The sequence below is a fragment of the Vigna umbellata genome, chromosome 3 (genome assembly GCF_029865625.1).
Source record: "Vigna umbellata cultivar VRB3 chromosome 3, Vumbellata_1.0, whole genome shotgun sequence".
In the NCBI taxonomy this organism is placed as follows: Eukaryota; Viridiplantae; Streptophyta; class Magnoliopsida; order Fabales; family Fabaceae; genus Vigna; species Vigna umbellata.
In genome coordinates, this window is record NC_142167.1 from 13,815,936 (window position 1) to 13,837,054 (window position 21,119).

Here is a 21,119-nt window from a genome sequence, read left to right on the forward strand (position 1 = left end):
TGTGGAATTGAGTTAGGCTTAAAAACCACTTTTTAGCATGGTATCAGAGTCATGGTATCAGAATGTGGTTGAATAAGTTCTAATCGAAATTCAAATGAGTCAGCCCTTACAAAAAATCAGTCAAATTTGATGAGTTGGACTCGACTAAACTTTGGTCGAGTCATTAGTATCAAATGAACTATAACTTTAAATACTCTTAAACAAATAAAAGATATAAAACACATTAGTTTTAAATTAATGATTAATTAACTGAATTATAATTTTAAAGGCTCGGTTTTTTTAATTGAACTATAAAATGATACTGTTCAATTTTTTTTAGTCTTACTCATTACAAATTTCATTATGTTATAAGAAAAAAAATAGGAGATATGAAATAATGGTAGTCAATGGCCATATTAGATAATGACATTTTGTTTCGATGCCATTTTTAAATGATTCTGCGGTAATTATGCCAGATCCTCCATCTCATTATCAGTGATATTATTGCCAAATTTATCTTGGGCCTCTTTCTCTCACGTGTGTCCTGTTTTTTTAATTAGGCGATTTAAAAATATATTTTGGATCAATTTAGAAATGTACTATAGATTGTATAGTTTTAAATATATTTTTGGACCTAAACTATTTATGCATTACATAATTTGAAATTTATATTGAAAATGTATTTTCAGATTCTGAAAAAGTATTTGGGTTATACAATCTAAAAATATGTTTTGAACTAAACAGATTTTTTTAATTGTGTAGTTCAGAATACATTTATGAATTCTTTTTAAATTATACAATCCACTATATTTTCTCTTTCACTTTATTTTTTAAACTCTTCAAACTCCCAAATGTTATGAGAGAATTAAATTCACGATCCTTGTCATCTTTCTTTCTGATTTTCGCTACTAATGATATTAAATTTTCTTACAAGAAATTTATATAACACAATCATCTAAATATTTATTTGATTAAATTTTGAACTAATAAGTACAATATAGGAAAAAAAAATACATTTTTTTACCGGAATAATGGAAACACTTGGTTACTTGGAGAAGCAATATAGAGTTGTGAAGGAATTTGGCTAAAAAAGGTGTAGATGAGCATAATTCCTACCCCTTATATAATGAGGATATTGTTTGACAACAAATTTCATATTAAAATTTGCAAATAATTAATAAATAAGTACAAATTAAATCAATTTATTTATTAAATGAAAATCTCCAAACAAAGGACAAAATAATGAATCCAACCATATTTCCCCATAATGCATAAAGTTTAAAATATATGTAAACTCGTTTGTGCTTTGAATGTGGGAAAGAACCTAGCTTTCCCAAATACACTATCTAGTTTTTGACCCATTCAAAATTACAAAAGTGCCCATATATTTCTAACATGATGGAAATCGTTGTTTCATTAAAAGAAAATATTAAAATACCGGCCCAATCCAATTAAGTTGCAATTTGAACATTTCGAATAATTTCAATTTGGATTCTAAAGTATTTCAATAGCTTCTTATTTAAAATGAGAAATGGGAATAATTGCATGAAGATGCATTATGGAGGAATTGAACAAGATTCCAGCAAGGAACTTGGATTGCAAGATAATAGTTAAATATTTTGTTTTATTTTTCATTTGAAAATGTGTTTATTATACTTTAATTTATTTAAATTAAAAATTTTTAAAAATGAATGTAATTAATTATTTAAATATGTTTCGTTTTTAAATTTTACATACTTTTTTTTATCATTTCCAATTTTTAAAATATTTTTTTTCAATTACTTATCTTTCATCTTTAATTTATATTCATTATAATTAAAACTAAAAGAGTAATATATGATAATTCATAATATTAGTTAATTAATTTTAGTTTCTTCTTCAATTTATTATAAACTTTTTACTCATTTTTAATTTCTTTTTCCAATTAAAAAAACATACCACTTTTTACTATAACTTTTCTTTTTCTTTTTCCACCCTATACAAAAGTATTATTAGTCTTCAATTCAGACTAATTTGATATCTGAAGGTGATGGTGAAAACTGACCTGATCCCATCAATATTTGTGAAATTAATGGTATCTGACAAAGACTTTTGTTCATATTTTGATTACCAAGGGTTCCTTCACAGAGAGTAGTTGGAAAGTAAAACCAACCGTAACTAATTAAAGAGCAAGCATGACCAAGACATTAGTGTATATTCAGACAACGTATCCAAAAAAACAAACAAACTACTAGATTACTGTGAAACGTTTACTTTAATAGTTCTTTGTTTGGGAAAATAAAAGGGAGTCACGAGACACTTTTAATACACAATGTGTTCAGATTTGCACATAGAAAAAGGGTGGTTCTGATACTTGTGAGTGTGGAAGATCTTTCACACAAGAGAACATGATCCCTATGGTAGCAAAAAGAGCAGTAACAGTGCTGCTATATGTGACAGTTCTTCAAAGTGTGAAGGGTTTTCTGCTACACACCAATGATCGATGGATTGTGAGTGAAAGTGGGAAGAGGGTGAAGCTAGCATGTGTGAACTGGGTGTCCCATTTGGATGGTGCTGTTGCTGAGGGCTTAAATCGACAACCTTTGGATATGATTTCCAAGAGAATCAAGTCTATGGGATTCAACTGTGTGAGACTCACATGGCCACTTTTCTTGCTCACCAATCACTCTCTTGCTTCTCTCACTGTCAGAAACTCTTTCCAAAACCTTGCCCTTCTTCAATCCATCAATGCTGTTCAAGCCATCAACCCCTCCATCATTGATCTTCCCCTCATCAAAGCTTACCAGGTACTGCATTGTCAAGTTATAATGGTCTTCCTAGTTCATTGTGGTTACCATATTTGATTCACTTTAAACAGAAAACTTACTTTTTTTAGTGTTATTGCCAATCATGTACACATTTTAAATGCAAATAAAGAATAGTTCTTGCTAGTTTCTCTATCCATATAAGTTATCATACATTTATTTAGTGAAGAAACATTTCTATACTTGCACCATCCAAAGAAATGTCAAGGTTTTTAAAAGAAAAAAAATTATTTATATATATATATATATATATATATGTTATATTTAATCAAGCAACTAATCTCTCTTCTTTGTCATAATGATGATTCATTAATTTCATCACCTAATTAGCTCTCAAATCAAGTCTCCTTGGTGGCAAAGTTAATAACTCTCTCAAATTGAATACAACTGCATTTAGTGGTTAGAACTTGGAATGATGATGCAGGTTTCTATGCAGTAACAGTAATTGTTATTAAAGTATCTGTCTGGAGCAGGAAGTGGTGAAAAGCTTAGGAGAAAATGATGTAATGGTGATTCTGGACAATCACGTGAGCCAACCAGGGTGGTGCTGTAGTAACACGGACGGCAATGGCTTCTTTGGGGACCAATATTTTGATCCTGACCTTTGGATTACGGGTCTTACCAATATGGCTACACTTTTCAGAGGGGTGAGTAATGTGGTAGGCATGAGCTTGAGAAATGAGTTACGAGGTCCCAAACAAAATGTCAACCAATGGTACAGGTAAATTGAAACGATCCCCAAGAACTTTGCATTAATTCTGTACTGTTGTTATACCAAATGCTGATGAGAGAGTGCTTAAAAAGTTCTGCATTAATTCTTAACTGGAAAATCTTAAAAAGATAAATAAAAGAGCTTCCTTTTTTCTTATTCTTTAATCACTAGCATTTGTCTTTATTGAAAAGTATCATTAATATATTTTTCATGTGATCTTCAGTGCACTGTTGTGAATGTGAATAAAATGTGTTTTTTTTAACCAGTACTATAGAAGATCTAGTTAACATATTCTTAGTGTAATTTCCAATTTGAATAATTGATTTTTTTTACTAAAAATATTATTATGGAACTTGCTAAAACTTTTATCCATGTTACATGTTTCTATTAAAAGCCATATCAATATTGAAGTAAAAAATACACTTTTGAGCCTAGACTATGTCCAGGTTAAATTAAAGTTGATAGAATATATATTATACTAAGTTGAATTGAATTTACATTTAATATAATCAAGTCAAAGTCATTTATCAAGTTATATATAAAAAAAGTCAAACTGATTCAATCAAATATATGTAAAATCGAATTGAGTTGAACTACTTTGGACTACGACTAGTCGAATGCATTTCAAATCGAGTTGAATAAGTTTTGTCGAGTCTAATCTAGTTGATTCAAGTGAAATTAAATTTGTATCAAATTCACTCGAATTGAGTCTAAGTCATACTAATTAAAGTTAAACTCACATTAGTTAGTGATATATAAAGGATGTATGAAAACCCTTTTTTCAAACATGTAGGTATTAAGTACAAACAAAGTTTCACATCAGATAAAAGAAGAAATAAACATAGGTTTATATACATATAAGATACCTTCATTGGTAAAAGGTCTTCTGAAGTGATACCAAAAGCAAATTTGTGAAAGCATAGTCCAAACGGACAATATCTTACCACTGTGGAGATGAGAGAATATCTTACTAATGTGAAGATCTATGTGTCTTAATGATTTAGTTTATCAAACTACCAAATTAATGTCAATGGTTTTGCGACCTTAATCCAAAAGTTTAGAGTAAAATATGTAATTTGTCAGCATCACGAAGTGATTAAACATCCTAACATGTTTGATCTTAATTGTGAGTTATTCATTTTCGTAAAATTTTTAAAATTTAAACAAATAGGTAAATTAATATTAGAAAATGCAAAAGTCAATAAAAGAACAACAAAAAAAAAGGGGATAATCGGGTGCGGTGAATGTAGAGTATGAATGGAAAAATAGATTATCAAATGGCAGATAAATGTGCTGTACGAAGAATAGGTCACAGTAGATTTAGCCCATTTTACCCTCCACATTAGCAATGAGTGTCATGTGGTGAATATCACATCATTGGCCAAATTGGAAATGATAATTTAAAAAAAAAAATAGAGATTACATTTTTCAATTCCTATACCAAAACTTTTAACGTCATACAAATGGAAACAAAAAGAGCAATATGTAAATAATGTAATGGAAATGAAAAAATAATACAGTTCTTAAATTATTATTATTATTATTAAAGTATTTATATTATTAGAATGGGAAAAAAATTGGTTCATTAACATTTGAATTCTGAATCAATTAACATTAATCTGGTTTCATTTATATAATTAGAGAAAAGAAATGTAGAAAACTAAATAGAATAAAGTTTAAATTTCACTGTATTTTATTACACTCTATTTTGTCTTTGATTGGAGATTAAACTTCAGACATTTTCATAGGTATATGCCAAAGGGAGCAGAAGCAGTGCATGCAGCAAATCCAGAAGTTCTTGTGATTCTTTCTGGTCTAAACTTTGACACTGACCTATCATTCATGAAAGAGGAAGCACTGAAACTGAGCTTCAATGGAAAACTGGTGTTGGAACTGCACTGGTACAGCTTCAGTGAGGGTAAAGCATGGGCCTCGGGGAATGCAAACCAAGTGTGTGGGGAAGTCACAGGAAATGTGATGAGAAGGGCAGGGTTCCTTTTGGGCCAAGGCTTCCCATTATTTGTCAGTGAGTTTGGGCTGGACTTGAGAGGCTCAGATGCCAATGACAATACCTACCTAAACTGCTTCATGGCATTTGCAGCCCAATTTGACTTGGATTGGGCCTTATGGACACTTGGTGGAAGTTACTACATAAGACAAGGAGTTGTTGGAATGAATGAGTATTATGGTATTCTCAATTCAGATTGGAGTGAGGTTAGAAACCCTAGTTTCTTGCAAAGGATCTCAGCTATTCAAATTCCTTTTCAAGGTATTACAACCAATCATAAAACAACACACCTTATTAAGAAGAAATGCCCATCTGCATGATTGTAACAAGTTTTCATAGCAGCATACTAGTGATTTATATTGTATTTCTCTTGATATTTCAGGGCCAGGTTTATCAGAAGCAAAACCATACAAAGTGATTTTTCACCCTTTGACAGGTCTTTGCATCATAAGAAAATCACTGGTTGAGGCGTTGAGGTTGGGACCTTGTTCTGATTCTGATCAATGGGAGTACACAGACCAAAGCACAATATCCATAAAGGGTACCTATTTCTGTTTACAAGCAGAGGGAGAAGGGAAGCAAGCAAAAATTGGGAATATATGCTCAGCTCCCAATTCAAGATGGGAAATTATCTCTGATTCAAAGATGCATCTATCAGCTCAAATCAATAACTCTTCTGGTGTGTGTCTTGATGTAGACACCAATAACATCATTGTCACCAACACTTGTAAATGTCTAACCAAAGATAACACTTGTGAACCTGCAAGCCAATGGTTTAAACTTGTTGACAGCACAAGGAATTAAGTCAGACTCAACTTTATATTTTCTTATTACGTTTAACCATTGAGTTCAAGTGCTCAACACAAAAGGTTGACCGTGTATTCTTTAGTTTGATCGATGTTGTGCACACATTCCTCTCCTTTGGCTTGTTCTTGTACTTTTCAGACGATGACATGCAAAAGATTCACTGAATGCACGATATCGTTTTACTGAATCAGATAAAATGTACAAATAAAATTTGATCAAGCTGTTTATTTACATTGGATTCAAGGGTACCACGAGAATGGATATACAATAATTCCATCGTGCTAAAAGATATTAGTGTGACATCACATGGAATGGAGATCCATGAGAAAATACAAAAACCATATACAAGAAGAAAAGTTGAAAATACAATCAAGATTCAAAGCAAAAGAATTGTTCAACGAGTAGTGGAACTGGCGCTGCACTCACAAGAAGAAGGATCAACAACAGTAACACGCCGAGCCTGATCTTGTGAACCAAGGCACTGTAAACATCACACGATGCAAGAAAGGATGGCGAAACGTTGGTGGCATCATAGGAACTGCATAGTTCAAACTTCACCTCACCGCAATGGCCTTGCAGCTTGTCCCTCTCAGCATCGACGCTGAACCACAAGTCCAAGTACGCAAAACCACACGATGATGCTTCAACAGCACCACCCCATTCATCAACTGTCAAGGAGACATTGTGAAACTTGGCCAGTAGTGTTGACGGTGGTGTGCCTTGTTGGAGAGAGAAACTGGAGAGTCTCTTTTGGCGGTGGAAGAGGGAGGCGTTGAAAGAATCGTAGTTGATGGTGCCACCTAAAGAGTTGGTGTTGTCGATGAAGAAACTCAGAGCCAAGTTGGCTGTGAAGTTGTTTTGGCGTGTTGTGGTTTTGAGAACGGAAATGGAGGTTGATTGAAGAGTGAAGGAAGAGGTGAGGGGAATGAAGAGCAAGGCTATTGAAAAGGTGATGAACAAGATCATCCATTCTCCAAGAAATGCAAAGAAAGTAGTGGCTGCAGTGTAGCTGCTTTTGGACGTGAAATCTTCAAGAGTGTAGTATAGATGCGACTCATTTTTGTCGTCGTCGTCCATTGTAGAAAGATTGGTACAAGAACCACAAGAGACCATAATTGCATACAAGTTCTCAAGATCAAAGATCAAGATATATGCACTAAACTCTTTGAAATATAACGAATTAGTATTCAAATATATCATCAGTGTTTTAAAATATCTCAAATGATATTTTAGAATTATTTTCTATTTTCTATTTTGTTTTGTTTACTTGTATAATATGACTTATAAATTCCTAATACATCTTTTTTTTTTTAATATTACAATGTGTTATATATATATATATATATATATATATATATATATATATATATATATATATATATATACATTGCAATGTGTGTTTCTGTAAAGAACTGGAATAAGAATAAATTGTTTCAAATTGGTGCCTCTTTATAATTCCATCAGTTTTTAGAAAGAAGAATTCACACCCAAGAATTATAGAATGGCTTGAATAATTATCACATGCCCGTATGTAGAGTGGGTCTCACTTAAAATATTATATTATAATATATATATATATATATATATATATATATATATATATATATATATATATATATATTATTAAATACGTTTTGACGAAATTTTAATGTCTCAAATTTTTTTACATTTTAGTCTTTAGCTTTTGAAAATTAATAAATATAATCTTTATTCTTCATCAGGATTAAATTTGTTTGATATATATATATATATATATATATATATACACACTTAGAGAGGGAAAAGAGCAAGAAAAAAAAAATATTTGCATTGGTATTCTCATTAATTTTAAGTTGCTATATTTCAATCTCATGTCTGTATTTCTCCCAAACTATTCCATGTTCCTATGGATGAAATTATTTACCTGTGTTATGTATGAGCATCCAACAATGCAATGTTCTTTCCATTTCTTGAAAGCTATATTTGATGAAAGATATTTTTGTTTCAAATGGAATAATATATATGATAAAAACAAAATTTTCAATTATTAAAAAAAAACCCTATAAATTGACTATATTGTTCTTACAATGTCAATTGAAGTCTATTATAAATAGAACATATGTCAATTATGTTAAGTTAACATCTTTTACTATAAAAGTTTTTTTTGTTAATGAACTCAAATCCATATATATTTAGATTCAAAATCAAGACTATTTATTAAATTGAAAACTTATTATGCTGTGTCTTTTTTTACGGTTGTAATTTTGTTTTTCCTTTACTAAAGAAATTCAAATATAATTTTTTTTATTAATTACAATTACGACATGTATTTTATTGTATTGTTATTTCATAGTTATTCTATTTATATATTGTTAATACTTAAATTTATTTCATATATAAGGTTAATAGTTGTAGATTTTCATAAAAGAATAAATATTTATTTGATTTGATTTATTTGAGTGTCTCATTTATATATACTGGTTTTTTATTTTTTTAATTTTATTAATCCCTCTTATTACAATGGTTCCTTCACAGTATACACCCAACATACAAATACAAAAATCATAGAATGGTAAAGATTTTTGGATTAAAAATATTCTTTACCTTCTCTTTTATCGTATGCTTTTCCTTTCCTCCATTGGAATCTCACATGAATGTGTGAGCAAGGGTATCATGTGACTGTATGTATTGCTTTATTCCACCAATATGACTTTTATATTTTGTCTGTTCCCTTTAATTTTGAATCATTCTATGAAGAACAAAAGATCTGTTATCTTTTTATGTTATGGGATATACAAAGTGTAGGATCCAAGAAAATTCCACTTGGCCTTTCCTTTATTTGTAAGATTCAATGACATTGATAAACAAAAGAAAATAAATACAGAAAGATAAATTCTATGCATATATATCAGAAATAATTAACTTTGCTTGGTTGCTCTACAGGCATATCCTTAGCTTGTGTGAGCCAAAAGGCCCTCATCTTTTCTTAGAGATATAATGAAGTTAAAAAGTACTATTTTCCAAGAAATTGAATGTAACTTAGGACACATAAGTGAATATCTATTTTTCACAAAATCTGAATTTAAAATTATTACTGAAAAAAAATTGTTGCAGATACATGTCTGAGTGAGGAAAAAAGAGAATGAAGTTGCATGTTTATGGAAGTGACTCAAAGCTAGCTTTGGCCATAATTAGAAATATAGAGTATGTTGAAGAAGGAGTGGGTGAAAAATTTTGAAGACAGACAAAAGAGAAGTACTTGTACCAAAAGAAAATTGTTTTATGACTTTTTTGGGAGTTAAAACTTACACATTAAGGCAAAGAAATAGATTTGAAATATTTGGAGATTTTGTCAGAGTAATCTTATATTATCTCCTTGTCTTTTAATAGTTTTATTTAATTTGATTTGACGTGTAATTCTTGCAAATTAGAGCACACGTGTGCATATATAGAAGTTTCTAGAACAGGATATAAATATAGAAGTTTCTGAGTGTTAAAAATTAAAAAAAAAAGGAAGTAATTAACTTTTATGGTAATTCTCCATGGATTATGTGGGTCAGTTCCCAAATTTGTAAGAAGAAATATAAAGCCAATTGAGTATTTTAGTTGGTATTCCACACTTCATAATTTTTTAGCACTTTCTGCATGTCAATGATGAGGGATTGGTATGTATATATGTTGATTTGTCTTCTAAGCTTATGATATGTTCATTTATATAAATATTATGTGCATTTACCAGTAAATAAATTTGTTTTTTTTGTAAATTTTTTTTTATCAGTTGACAATTTTAATTATTTAAAGTTTAATGTTTATTATTGTTTTAGTTTTATACATTTGGTATAAATTTTTAACAAATTTGTGCATAAATATTAAATATTAAAAATTAAAATTAAAATATTATTTATTTTAAAAAATAGACATATAGAATGTATTATTTCTAATATTTTAATCAAATAAAAGTAAGATTATTAAAATTCTACACTATGATATTTTATATACTATACTGAAAGAAAATTTATGAAAATAAAAAAATCTTATGTAATAAGTCAAATACTAAATATTTTGTGAGATAGAGAACTTGGTCTGTATTAAAGAGAATGAATACCCGACTTTATTTGATGGAGATAATGTAGATTGTACTAAAATGAAACAGATCAACCCATCTTGTCATTTTTAACTTTAGAAACAAAATTATTTTAAGAAACTATGGAAATTATTTATTATACTTTGTAGTTATGTTTTAATTATTGATGTTCTTAATTTATTTTCCCCTTTTTTATCCACAATACTGATTATAAGGATTATAATAAAAAAATATTATATTAAATAATAGTATAAAATCGTAAATCACTAATAAAAAAATACATAAAATATAAAATAACATGGCATGGCATAAAAGTAAAATTTTCATATAATTTATTATAAAAATTAGTAAAATAGATATGTCTACTTTTGTTCACTTTTCTTTTATAACAACAAAAAATAATAAAATAATAATTATAAAAATAAGTATAAATAATTTTTAAAATTTGATTACAAATATATTTATTTCTTTTTGTAGATTATTTTTATTCATTTAATTTTAACAAAATTAAATTTATAAATGGTTAAATTTGAAAACCGTCACTTTGAATGGTAAAGATGAAAAAACAATTATGAGGAACTTTTTATATATAATAATACAGAAGTATAGATTATATAATCATATACATGTAAATCATAAATCTAAAATGAATTTTAACAATTTAAAAAGTAATTAAGGAGAAAATACAATTATCAGTGATAGCATATTATCTAGAAACTTCATAGAAGTGGATATATTTATATAAATATTATTTAATAAATTTTTTTAAAATTTGAGTTACTTTTTACGTATATAATTGATTGTCACAATTAGGATGACAACGGGTTAGGTTGGGTAGGGATAGTGCTTACCCGCAATCAGACTTGACAAAAAAAATTTATTCTCTACACGACTCACTACCTACACGGATACACGTTTAAAAATTATCCGTGGATTTTTAAAATCTACGGTGGGCCTACAAATATTTAAAAAGATATATTTTTATAAAATATTAAAATAAAATTTAAATAAAATTACAAAAATTATATAAAATATAATATAATATAAATTAAATATATATTAAATTTAATTTTAACTAAATTTAACCTTATAAAATATAAATTAATGTTAATTTTAATTAAATTTAACTTAATAAAATATAAATTATTTTTTTATTATTTTTTTGCGGGTACGGATAGTATAATACCCGCACCCGACCTGTTTATAAGCGGGTATTAAAATATCTGCAACTCGCAACCCGCGATTAGTAAATATTCGCGGATATTAACTATCCGTCGTGGGTTTTATCCGTGAATATCTGTGGGCGCGGATTTTCTTGTCATCCCTAATTACAATGAAAAAAGATACATCATAACTATTTTACAATCACAAAGTGATACGAAAAGAAGTTAATGTATATTTTAGAGGATTTAAGAATAGATTGAGTGTTATTTTAAAAAAAATTTAAAAACAGTGAAAATAAATTTGAAAAAAAGAAAAAAAAAGAGTCAAAACCATGGAAAATTCTATTTACACTAGAAACGATTATGAAATCCAATACTCTATTATTGTAATTGGTTACACAAACAACGACTTCTTTTTCATTTCTAACTTGAGGTGGAATGGATTTCATCTCTTTCCAAAATGAGATCTCTTATCATCTTTCTCATCTTTAACTTTACTTTTTTGTTCATTCTCAAATAAAATGTTTTAAAGATAAAACTAGTATTTCACTTATAATCACCTCAAATCTCATGTCATAATCACATATAGAAAAAAATGTTTTATTCTACAAATAATTTTTCATTCGTCAATTCAAATTCATTATAATGAACACCAATTTAATCTCAAAACCGCGAAGATCTAGACCAATATATAAATATTGGTTTTAAAAGATGTTTAATATGTTTCGGGTTAGGGTTGAGATTCCTTACTCAAAACATTTTAAGTTGTTCTGAAGATTGGATAAGCTTTCTGATGATCCTTCATTACTCAAATTGCGTTGTTTGCTCCCTCTTCTCATTATCCAAATCGTGTAGAAATATATTTGTCAAAGAATTCAAATAAATGATTTTGCATCATAATATTTAATAAAAAGTGAATACTTTGATTAATTGACTTTCTTATCATATATATATATATATAAATTAAAATGAGTTTATCCTTTAACTAAGTTTGATTCATTACTAACAAAAGATTATTATTAAGTGTCAAATTATTTATTATCTGTAACTATTTTAACAATTTTTTATCGATCAATTATTAAGTTGTAAATTGTTTACCCACATGTAAATTGTTGTACATTCACAACAAAATATAAACAATTACTCTGAATTACATCATTGTATTGCCTTAGTTAGTTCCATGTAATGCAGTTTTGGAAGAGAAAGCTTGGCATTTTACAATTTCACCGACTGAATAGTTGAAATGAAGGCACACTAGTCCAGTCTATTTCAAATTATAGCAATGGATCTTCACTATTCTCCAAAATTTCTAACTATAGTACTTTCATAAATGCACATCAACACATGGCATACTAATTAATGAAACCATCTAACACCTTTAAGTCACATGTCACAGACAACTTCTGACAACTATTTACTCATAAATGTTCCAACAGTAAAACAATGCAACTCTCCAGTTATCTCAACTTCACTAACATAATCAATCATATTTTCAGAATCTCTCAGACTTATAGCATAGGCTATATAACTATATTAGTGGTTTTCATTCTGATTTATTTATCACTAGAAACTACCATCCTGTTACCTCCTTCAGATTACATTCTCATTTTTCTAATAAGATGAAAGCTCTCAAGTTATTCTTTCAAATACTATTTGTATATTAATCTTTAAAAAAAATTGTCTACAACTAATCCCTTTCTTATATTTGTCTCTTAACTTTGTTCTCTAAATATATAAATATATAATCAACTTTACTTTTATATCACTAGTAGTTAATTGGTTAATTTATCTATTCCTAAATGGACATGCATCTTATTCATTTTTTCAATGTATTCTTTTTCCAAAGTCTAATAATAATGTACAATTTTGAAGTTTCATGTTAGCATTAGAATTAAGATATTTTATTTTTTATAATTCTTTTTTATTCAACAAAATTAAAAAGATCATGTTTTATTATGATACTTTCATTATTAATCTTTTAATTAATTTTTGTATGTCAATTTTCATCTTGATTAAGATTATTATTCGTATTTAAGTTTGCAATATTTTTGTATGCATAACATACCAACTTAAATATGAAGTATTATAGTTAGGATTTTTTCCAATTTTATAAACAGGCTCACACTACTAACAAAATGATTTTTTAAATTACATTTTTGTCTTTTTCTGTTTTTTTTTCTTTTAATGCTAAACATTGACTTCCTTCTTATGTGGTAGAACCTTCACACTATACAAGCTTTTCAATTAGTGCTCTTCTTAGTGAACCATGCAAATTTATTCTTTTGATATCATTTTTCTCTCTCCAGCAAATCATTTATCTTTATCCATAAAATGCAAGTGAATCAACTTAGAAAGTGTGCACTTAGCCTTAGCAATACCATGAAATATTAAAGAATGACACTAATTTGAGATGGGTCAAATCCTTCTTCATGAACTTAATCATGTTTTCCACCTAAAAACCAAGTAATTAAAATTAATTACGTCATTAATATTGTGAGGAAAACATGTTACGAGGAAACAAACTAAATCTTCAAATAGCCACTAGTGCAGAATTGACCTTTAACGTCATCTCATAGACGTCCGTCCACCAAAACACCAACGTAAATAATTGACCGGTGGCATAATTGTAAATAATTGAGTGTGGAGACGTCCGCCCTGGAGGGGGCCGGACGTCTACTATATTATAGACGTCCGGCTCCCTCCAGAACGGACGTTCAAGAGGCTGACAGGGTAGTTGCCCGTCAGCCTTTTGAACGTCTACTATATTATAGACGTCCGGCCCCCTCCAGGTTGGACGTTCAAAAGGCTGAAGCAATCAACTCTTCAACTCCACCCGTCAGCCTTTTGAACGTCCGTCCTGGAGGGGGCCGGACGTCTACAATATTATAGACGTCCGACCCCCTCCATAACAGACGTTCAAAAGGTTGAAGCAATCAACTCTTCAACTCTCTCGTCAGCCTTTTGAACGTCCGTTAGAGGGGGCCAGACGTTTATAATGTAGTAGACGTCCAGCCCCCTCCAGGATGGACGTTCAAAAGGCTGACGGGTTCAACTACCCTGTCAGCCTCTTGAACGTCCGTTCTGGAGGGGGCCAAACGTCTACTACATTATAGACGTCCGGCCCCCTCCACAACGGACGTTCAAAAGACGTTTAAAATAAGGACATACACACCAAAACGCGAACCCGCGAGGAGTTACGCGAACCCGTGAGAGTTCCCTCTGCGCCTTGCATTTCCAGGTTGGTTTTTATCTGTTTTGGACCATTTAATCTTACTTTTATTCCGATTAAATTGTTCAGTGATGAAATATCTTTCATTTGGACCGATTAAAAATCGTTTTCGGTGCGTTTTGGTGCAGTTTGTTGCGTGTTCTTGGGCGGCGTTTTTTGGCTTACGTTTTAGGTCGTGCACTCCTCCATTTCCCTCCATTTTCATTTCGAATCTGCTCTTCAGACGTGTGGCAGTGCACAAACAAACGTCCAAACCCCGTAATCCTAAATAACCCGTTCAGCCATATAGACGTCCGTTTCGACACAAACGGACGTCTACATAGACGTCACCCACAAAGACGTCGGGGGGTCGTCGGACGTTAAAAGACCCAAAGAACGGACGTCTATACCCCTTTCTGCACTAGTGAGCTACAAATACAAAGAGAGAAGAATACATCTTACCAATAAATCTTAAGCCACCTGGTGTCCTTTAGTAGGGCAATGCCGAGGAGGAAATACTCCTTGGAGCCCAAGGAAAAATCAAACTTTAGCTTTGTAATCAAACTTTCGATAATGGAAGAGCATATAGAACTTGATTATCAAGAAATTAAAAGTATATTAAAACACTTTGTAATTATATTTAGTTAAATTGAATTTAAAACTAAACCAAAAAAAGGGAAGACATATTTTCCAAACACTTTGTAAGCAACTTAATTTCTTAAAATGTTCGAGAGTAAATTATTGTTTAAACTTAATTCGAGTGCTCGTGTCATGAGTGAATACACATCACCACAAATTTTTTTCTTTTAATTTCATTTTTCGTATTTTTTTTCTTCTATTACTTTCTGCTGTTAGATTCAACCTTTATGTTATATTTACATGAGAAAATTTAGAAGACAATCCATTTATTTTAAAATTTTAATTTTTTTTATTAAAATAGTTTGTTTTAAAAAGTAATTAGAATAAAATTCAAAATCTATAAATTTCAAAAAATATTTCAAATAAATAAAATAGAATAATTTTTTAAATATTTTTAAAGGTATAAGGAAATTGAAATTATATTTTTTTCATTTCATAATCGGTCAACTCATGAAGGTTAATTTGAGTCAGCTTAGATTGAAGATTCAATCGAATCAATCAAGACTATGAGATTAAGTTGACTCAGCTCAAGCTAAAGGTCGAGCAGAATCAATCCAGACCGAAGATCGAGCCAATCGGCCTGGATCAAAGGCTAAGCTAAGCTAAGCTAAGCCAAGTTAAAGATTGAGGTGAGTTAGTCTAAGAAAAAGGTAGGTTGAGTCAGTCTAGGCCGAATATAGACTAAGTCGCCTCGAGTTAAAGTTTGAGCTAAATTAATTAAGTCGAAAGTCAAGTTAAAAGTCGAGTCAAGCGAGTCTGGGTGGAAGGTTGAGTCAAGTTAGTTCAAGCTAAAGATTAAACCAAGTCAACTCAAGTTAAAAATTAAGTTGAGTTTATCTAGAACAAAAATTGAGCCAAATTAGCGTAAGCTAAAGATTAAGCTAAATTAATCTATACTAAAAATGAAATCGAATAAGTCTAGACTGAATATTAAAATCAATTTATCCTAATTAAAAGTCAAGAGGTATTCATCAAGCTAAAAGTGATGTCTAATTAATCCAAATTAAACTTTTTAAAATTTATTTGAATTGAAAATTGAAACGAATTGTCTCCTAATTAAAATTGAGTTAATTAAACTTGAATTCAAAAGAAAAGTTAAATACATCTTAAAATAAAAATCAAATTACTTTATTCAAATAAGAGAATTAAAATCTAAAATATTTCAGTTATTTTCTTTAAACAAATTATTTAAAAATTTGATAATAATTGAATTATAAGTAATTGATGAATTTCAATTTTGTTAGAACAGTGAAAATCTCTCCGAAGAGAAGGTTGTTTGTTAGTATTAACTTTCATTACCTGAACTTTTTTAATATTTTTTTTTTATAAAAAAAAAAAGTAATAATGCAATAGTACTGAGTTTTAAGTTCTTAAGAGACACGTACTTCTCTTTACTCACTCTCCTCTGGCTAGGTAGGTCTTCACCGATTACTTTTTGCATCAAAATAATTTCTCTTTCTCTGAAATTGGCATAGCAGAGTGTACCCAATAAGCAACACCTACATTTTGCATTATTTATTTAGTTGTCATTATTATTATTATTATTATTTGTATTTGCATTACATATATACTCACTCATATTTACAGACACGTCCCACTCCAATTCATTATTCCTCCAAGTAATTCTCCAACAACCACCATGTCCACCAAGGACTGCGGCCACCACCACGCTTCGCACCGCCGTCTCATCCGCCTCGTCCTTGTCGGCGTCGCTGCCTTCATCCTCGTAGTCCTCTTCCTTGTCTTCCTCATATGGGTCATCCTCCGCCCGGCGAAGCCCCGCTTCACCCTCCAAGACGCCACCCTCTTCACCTTCAACCTCTCTTCCCCTATCCCCAACACCCTCTCTCTCACCATGCAGGTCACCCTCTCCGCCCACAACCCCAACTCCCGCATCGGCGTCTACTACCACGCACTCCACCTCCACGCCTCCTACCGTAGCCAGCAGATCTCCCTCCCCACCGCCCTCCCCGACACCTACCAGGGCCACCACGACTTCACCGTCTGGTCGCCCTTCCTCTACGGTAACACCGTCCCCGTCGCGCCGTTTGTTCTCGCCTCCCTGCAGCAGGACCAAAATGCCGGCACTGTTATGGTCAACGTTAAGATCAACGGGAGAGTGAAGTGGAAGGTCGGAACTTGGGTCTCTGGAAGGTACCATATTTATGTTAACTGTCCCGCGTATATTAGCTTCGCCGGAGATCGGAGCAATGCCGAAGGAGTGAAGTTCCACCTCTTGCAAAGTTGTAGCGTTGATGTGTAGAAGAGGTTTTCAGGTTTTGTTCTGCTGCTTCAACCATCTTTTTCACCAGTGTTTTATCTTTTTTTTTTCTCTTCTATTTGTTCTTAGTTTTGTATTTAAATTTTTTAGAAGTTATTACTTGGATAAAGGTTACTTAAGGTTTATATTGAAATAACTATTCTATTTTCTACCTCAATTTCCACCAGTTTTGTTTTCTTTTTTAGTGCAAAGAGAGCAAAAATTACATATAATTACGGATCAAACATTTTTAGTCAAGTTTTACACGGTACATTTAATTTGGGTCTCTGAGTGTTTGGAACCTATTTAACTAGCTAATTAATTAATTAATCTTTGAGCTTAGTTAGTTTTGGATTCCCACAATAAAAAATTACAATAAATTAATATGATACTATCTTATTTTAAATAAATAATGAAAATAAGTAACTAAGTGATAAGGAAGGTATATTGACTTGAAATCCATGGAAATTTGGTGTAGGTTGTCGTGTATTATATGTGCACTTGACCATGGTTCTCTTGAAGTTGGAGATTGCATCTTGATCCTTTACTTCTACGATTCTGTTTTCTGTCTATTCACAAGATATTAGAATTTCATGAAAATATAAGAAAGAAAAAAACAAACAAGGGAGTACCCATTTTTCTGACATATTTAATTGTACTTTGAATTTGTTTCATCAATGTTTCCATCGCTTTAGGATCATGTCCTCTGTTTACGCAACACATAAAAAATAATCAAATTCCATAACCTAGTATTTAATTTAAGTTTAGAGCGACGACACGTGCCTCATGGGTTAGTTTTAATTTTCCTTTTACTAATACCAAAGGTAGATGAAATTTATTCATTTACATCGTTTCCCTCATAATTCAATTCACGATCTTAATTTTCAGAAAAAGACAAAGAAGAAATTATTTTTTTTTTGCTTTGGGGGACCTCATTTGCATGTGGAAATAAAATAATGGAAATAGATACATTTGAAAGACAAGTGTGTTGCATTAAGATGGAAAACAGTTTTTTGTTTTTTATTTTTTAGTTTGTCATGAATATTTTCAAAGTCATCATAGACTAATTATAACTTGTAATATTATGAGTATAATATATCAATACACATGATTAAATGCAAATGAAATGAAACAACTTTGTGAAAAGTAAGTTGAAGAGATTCTAAAAGGAAAATGAATTAACCAGTTCCACCAACTTTCCACTACCTCAAGGTGTGGTGGGTCTAAGGTGCAAAGATGGAGGTTGGAACTTTAAAGCATTCTCCATTCCCTTTTAAATGCATGATCATTTATTCATCATCTACCACCGTCCTTTCATCTTTACTTCATTCCCTTTTTTTATAAACAATCTATCAAATCTAAGTCTTTTCATTGTGAACATTCATAGAATAAACAACATCATTTTGTTTTGTAGATCATTGCATTAACTTCTTAGTCTATATCATATAAAATTGATAAAAAAAAGAGATAAATCCATGTATACGTAAGGAAATAATATATTAGAAAAACATATTATTTAACTTATTTTAGAATGTGTTTAATGGAAAACATGAACCTAAGAATGGGTACAGTAGATTGATAATTGAAAATTTACATCATAATAAATAAAACTCAGTAAATTAGTATAAATATTAGTAAATTAGTATTGAAATGTGGAGAATTTTTAAAAGAGAACTTGAGATATACAACAATGAATATAAATTTATCTTATTTGAACAGACATCATCTTTAACTTCAAATATTAAAACAATGGATCTATGAAATCTTATATTTTAAATATTCATATATTACTATATTATATAACAAAATCTTAGTAGTTTGATTATATTTATATAATATTTGATTTGGTATCACATTATTACGATTATTTTATTGATTATTATATATATGGTAAGCTATTATTTTTATTGATGTTATTTTATATTGTCTATTAAGTCATAGGATCCAGAAACTTTAAAGATACATATGGTGTTTTACTAGGAAATACACACTTTCTCATGCTCTTTCTTTTATTTATAAATATCTAAGTTTCCTTACTGATTTGAGCCTCAGAAAGTTTTTGTATGTAGATCTTCTTTTGTATTCCAACTCTCTGGAGCATACATCAAAATTCTCCAATCCACTTAGATCTTACCACTTGTCCGAAGGTCCATGTTCCAGACCACGATAAGAACAACTGACACCCACCATAGGACCCTGATAAAACTTTTTCTCAGTCTTACTCTTCCATGGTCACCACCCGAAGTCAAGCCCAATTTGTGTCACGAGATGGAGTTCAACTCAATGATGACCCTTCAAAATCAAATGCAGATGCTAATTCAACAAAACAAAGAGCAACACAAAGGCTACGACTTTAAGCTTGAAGCCATGTGTGTCAAACATCAACTTGACCTCCAAACATTGAACCAAAAGCTGAGCAACTTGGAGAATGAGAGGTCTCCTCCACATCCCCGTCCTCGGAAAAAGAACCCTCTGTCAATAATACAGACTTGACACTTAACGACAAGCAAGGAATCTCCTTTGCAAAAACAGCGCAATAAAAGTCAAACCTTGATGTGTATGGGAGCCTTCAGGAGGAGGGTCATCACTATTCCTAGGTGGAGCGCAATTCGGGAGCACTACAAAACTCCCCAAAAATTATATCTAATTCGCTCGACACGAACTTGAAAGATCGAAATAGGATTGAAACAGGTCAATCTGACACAAAACTAGAAAAACTCGTGATAAATCCTCCCACTCAAAGCTTATATATATATATATATATATCTATATCTATATATATATATATATATCTATATCTATATATATATATATATATATATATATATATATATATATAGATATATAGATATATAGATATATATATATATATATATATATATAATTTTTTTAAAAAAGTTATTTTATTAATTTAATATTGAGAAGTTTTCTTATATTTTAAATATAGTTTTGCTATTATTGTATCATACTTGTAATTATGTATATTTTTTTATAATTATGTATTAAATTGTTTTTAAGATATACACTTTAATTCTTTTTAATAATTTTATTTATTGATTATTTTTATCATATACAAAGTATTATTTTGATAATTTTTTTTATATAATTATTTTTTTCTAATTCGTTCTAATAAGTATATGTTTATATAATTGTATCATTGCCTATTATATAAAAGGCATTTAATTTATTATAATATAATAATTCATTGTTATAAATACTTTTATTATATTAAAATTTGAAAACTAGTTATTTATGTTTAAATTCAAATTATAATTATTATTTTTTTCTCAGTGCAAGTTTAAGCGCTATATTAAAACATTTGTTAGTATAAATAAATATCTCATAGTAATTTAGATAAAGAGAGTAAAAATAGACATGTAAAAAGAATAACATTCGAGATAAAGATTTACAATTACAAATCTTAAAAACAACCAACTCCCTTTCAATGTATTTGCAACCTATAAAATTTTATCTCC

The 21,119-nt window shown here is 30.0% G+C and overlaps 1 protein-coding gene and 1 pseudogene across 2 annotated transcripts; both read left to right on the forward strand.

Moving 5' to 3' along the window:
* The first annotated feature begins 2,309 nt into the window (after positions 1-2,309).
* Positions 2,310-7,383, forward strand: LOC148201686 (glycosyl hydrolase 5 family protein-like). Its single transcript, XM_088110123.1, has 4 exons — positions 2,310-2,765; positions 3,257-3,504; positions 5,244-5,764; positions 5,886-7,383. The coding sequence occupies exons 1-4, from the start codon at positions 2,367-2,369 to the stop codon at positions 6,305-6,307; spliced, it is 1,590 nt and encodes a 529-aa protein (XP_087966249.1). The 5' UTR covers positions 2,310-2,366; the 3' UTR covers positions 6,308-7,383.
* A 9,440-nt stretch (positions 7,384-16,823) lies between these two features.
* Positions 16,824-18,336, forward strand: LOC124826523 (NDR1/HIN1-like protein 1 pseudogene; annotated as a pseudogene). The gene is made up of 2 exons (XR_015785121.1): positions 16,824-17,659; positions 18,122-18,336. The product of XR_015785121.1 is annotated as an NDR1/HIN1-like protein 1 pseudogene (transcript).
* The last annotated feature ends 2,783 nt before the right edge of the window (positions 18,337-21,119 follow it).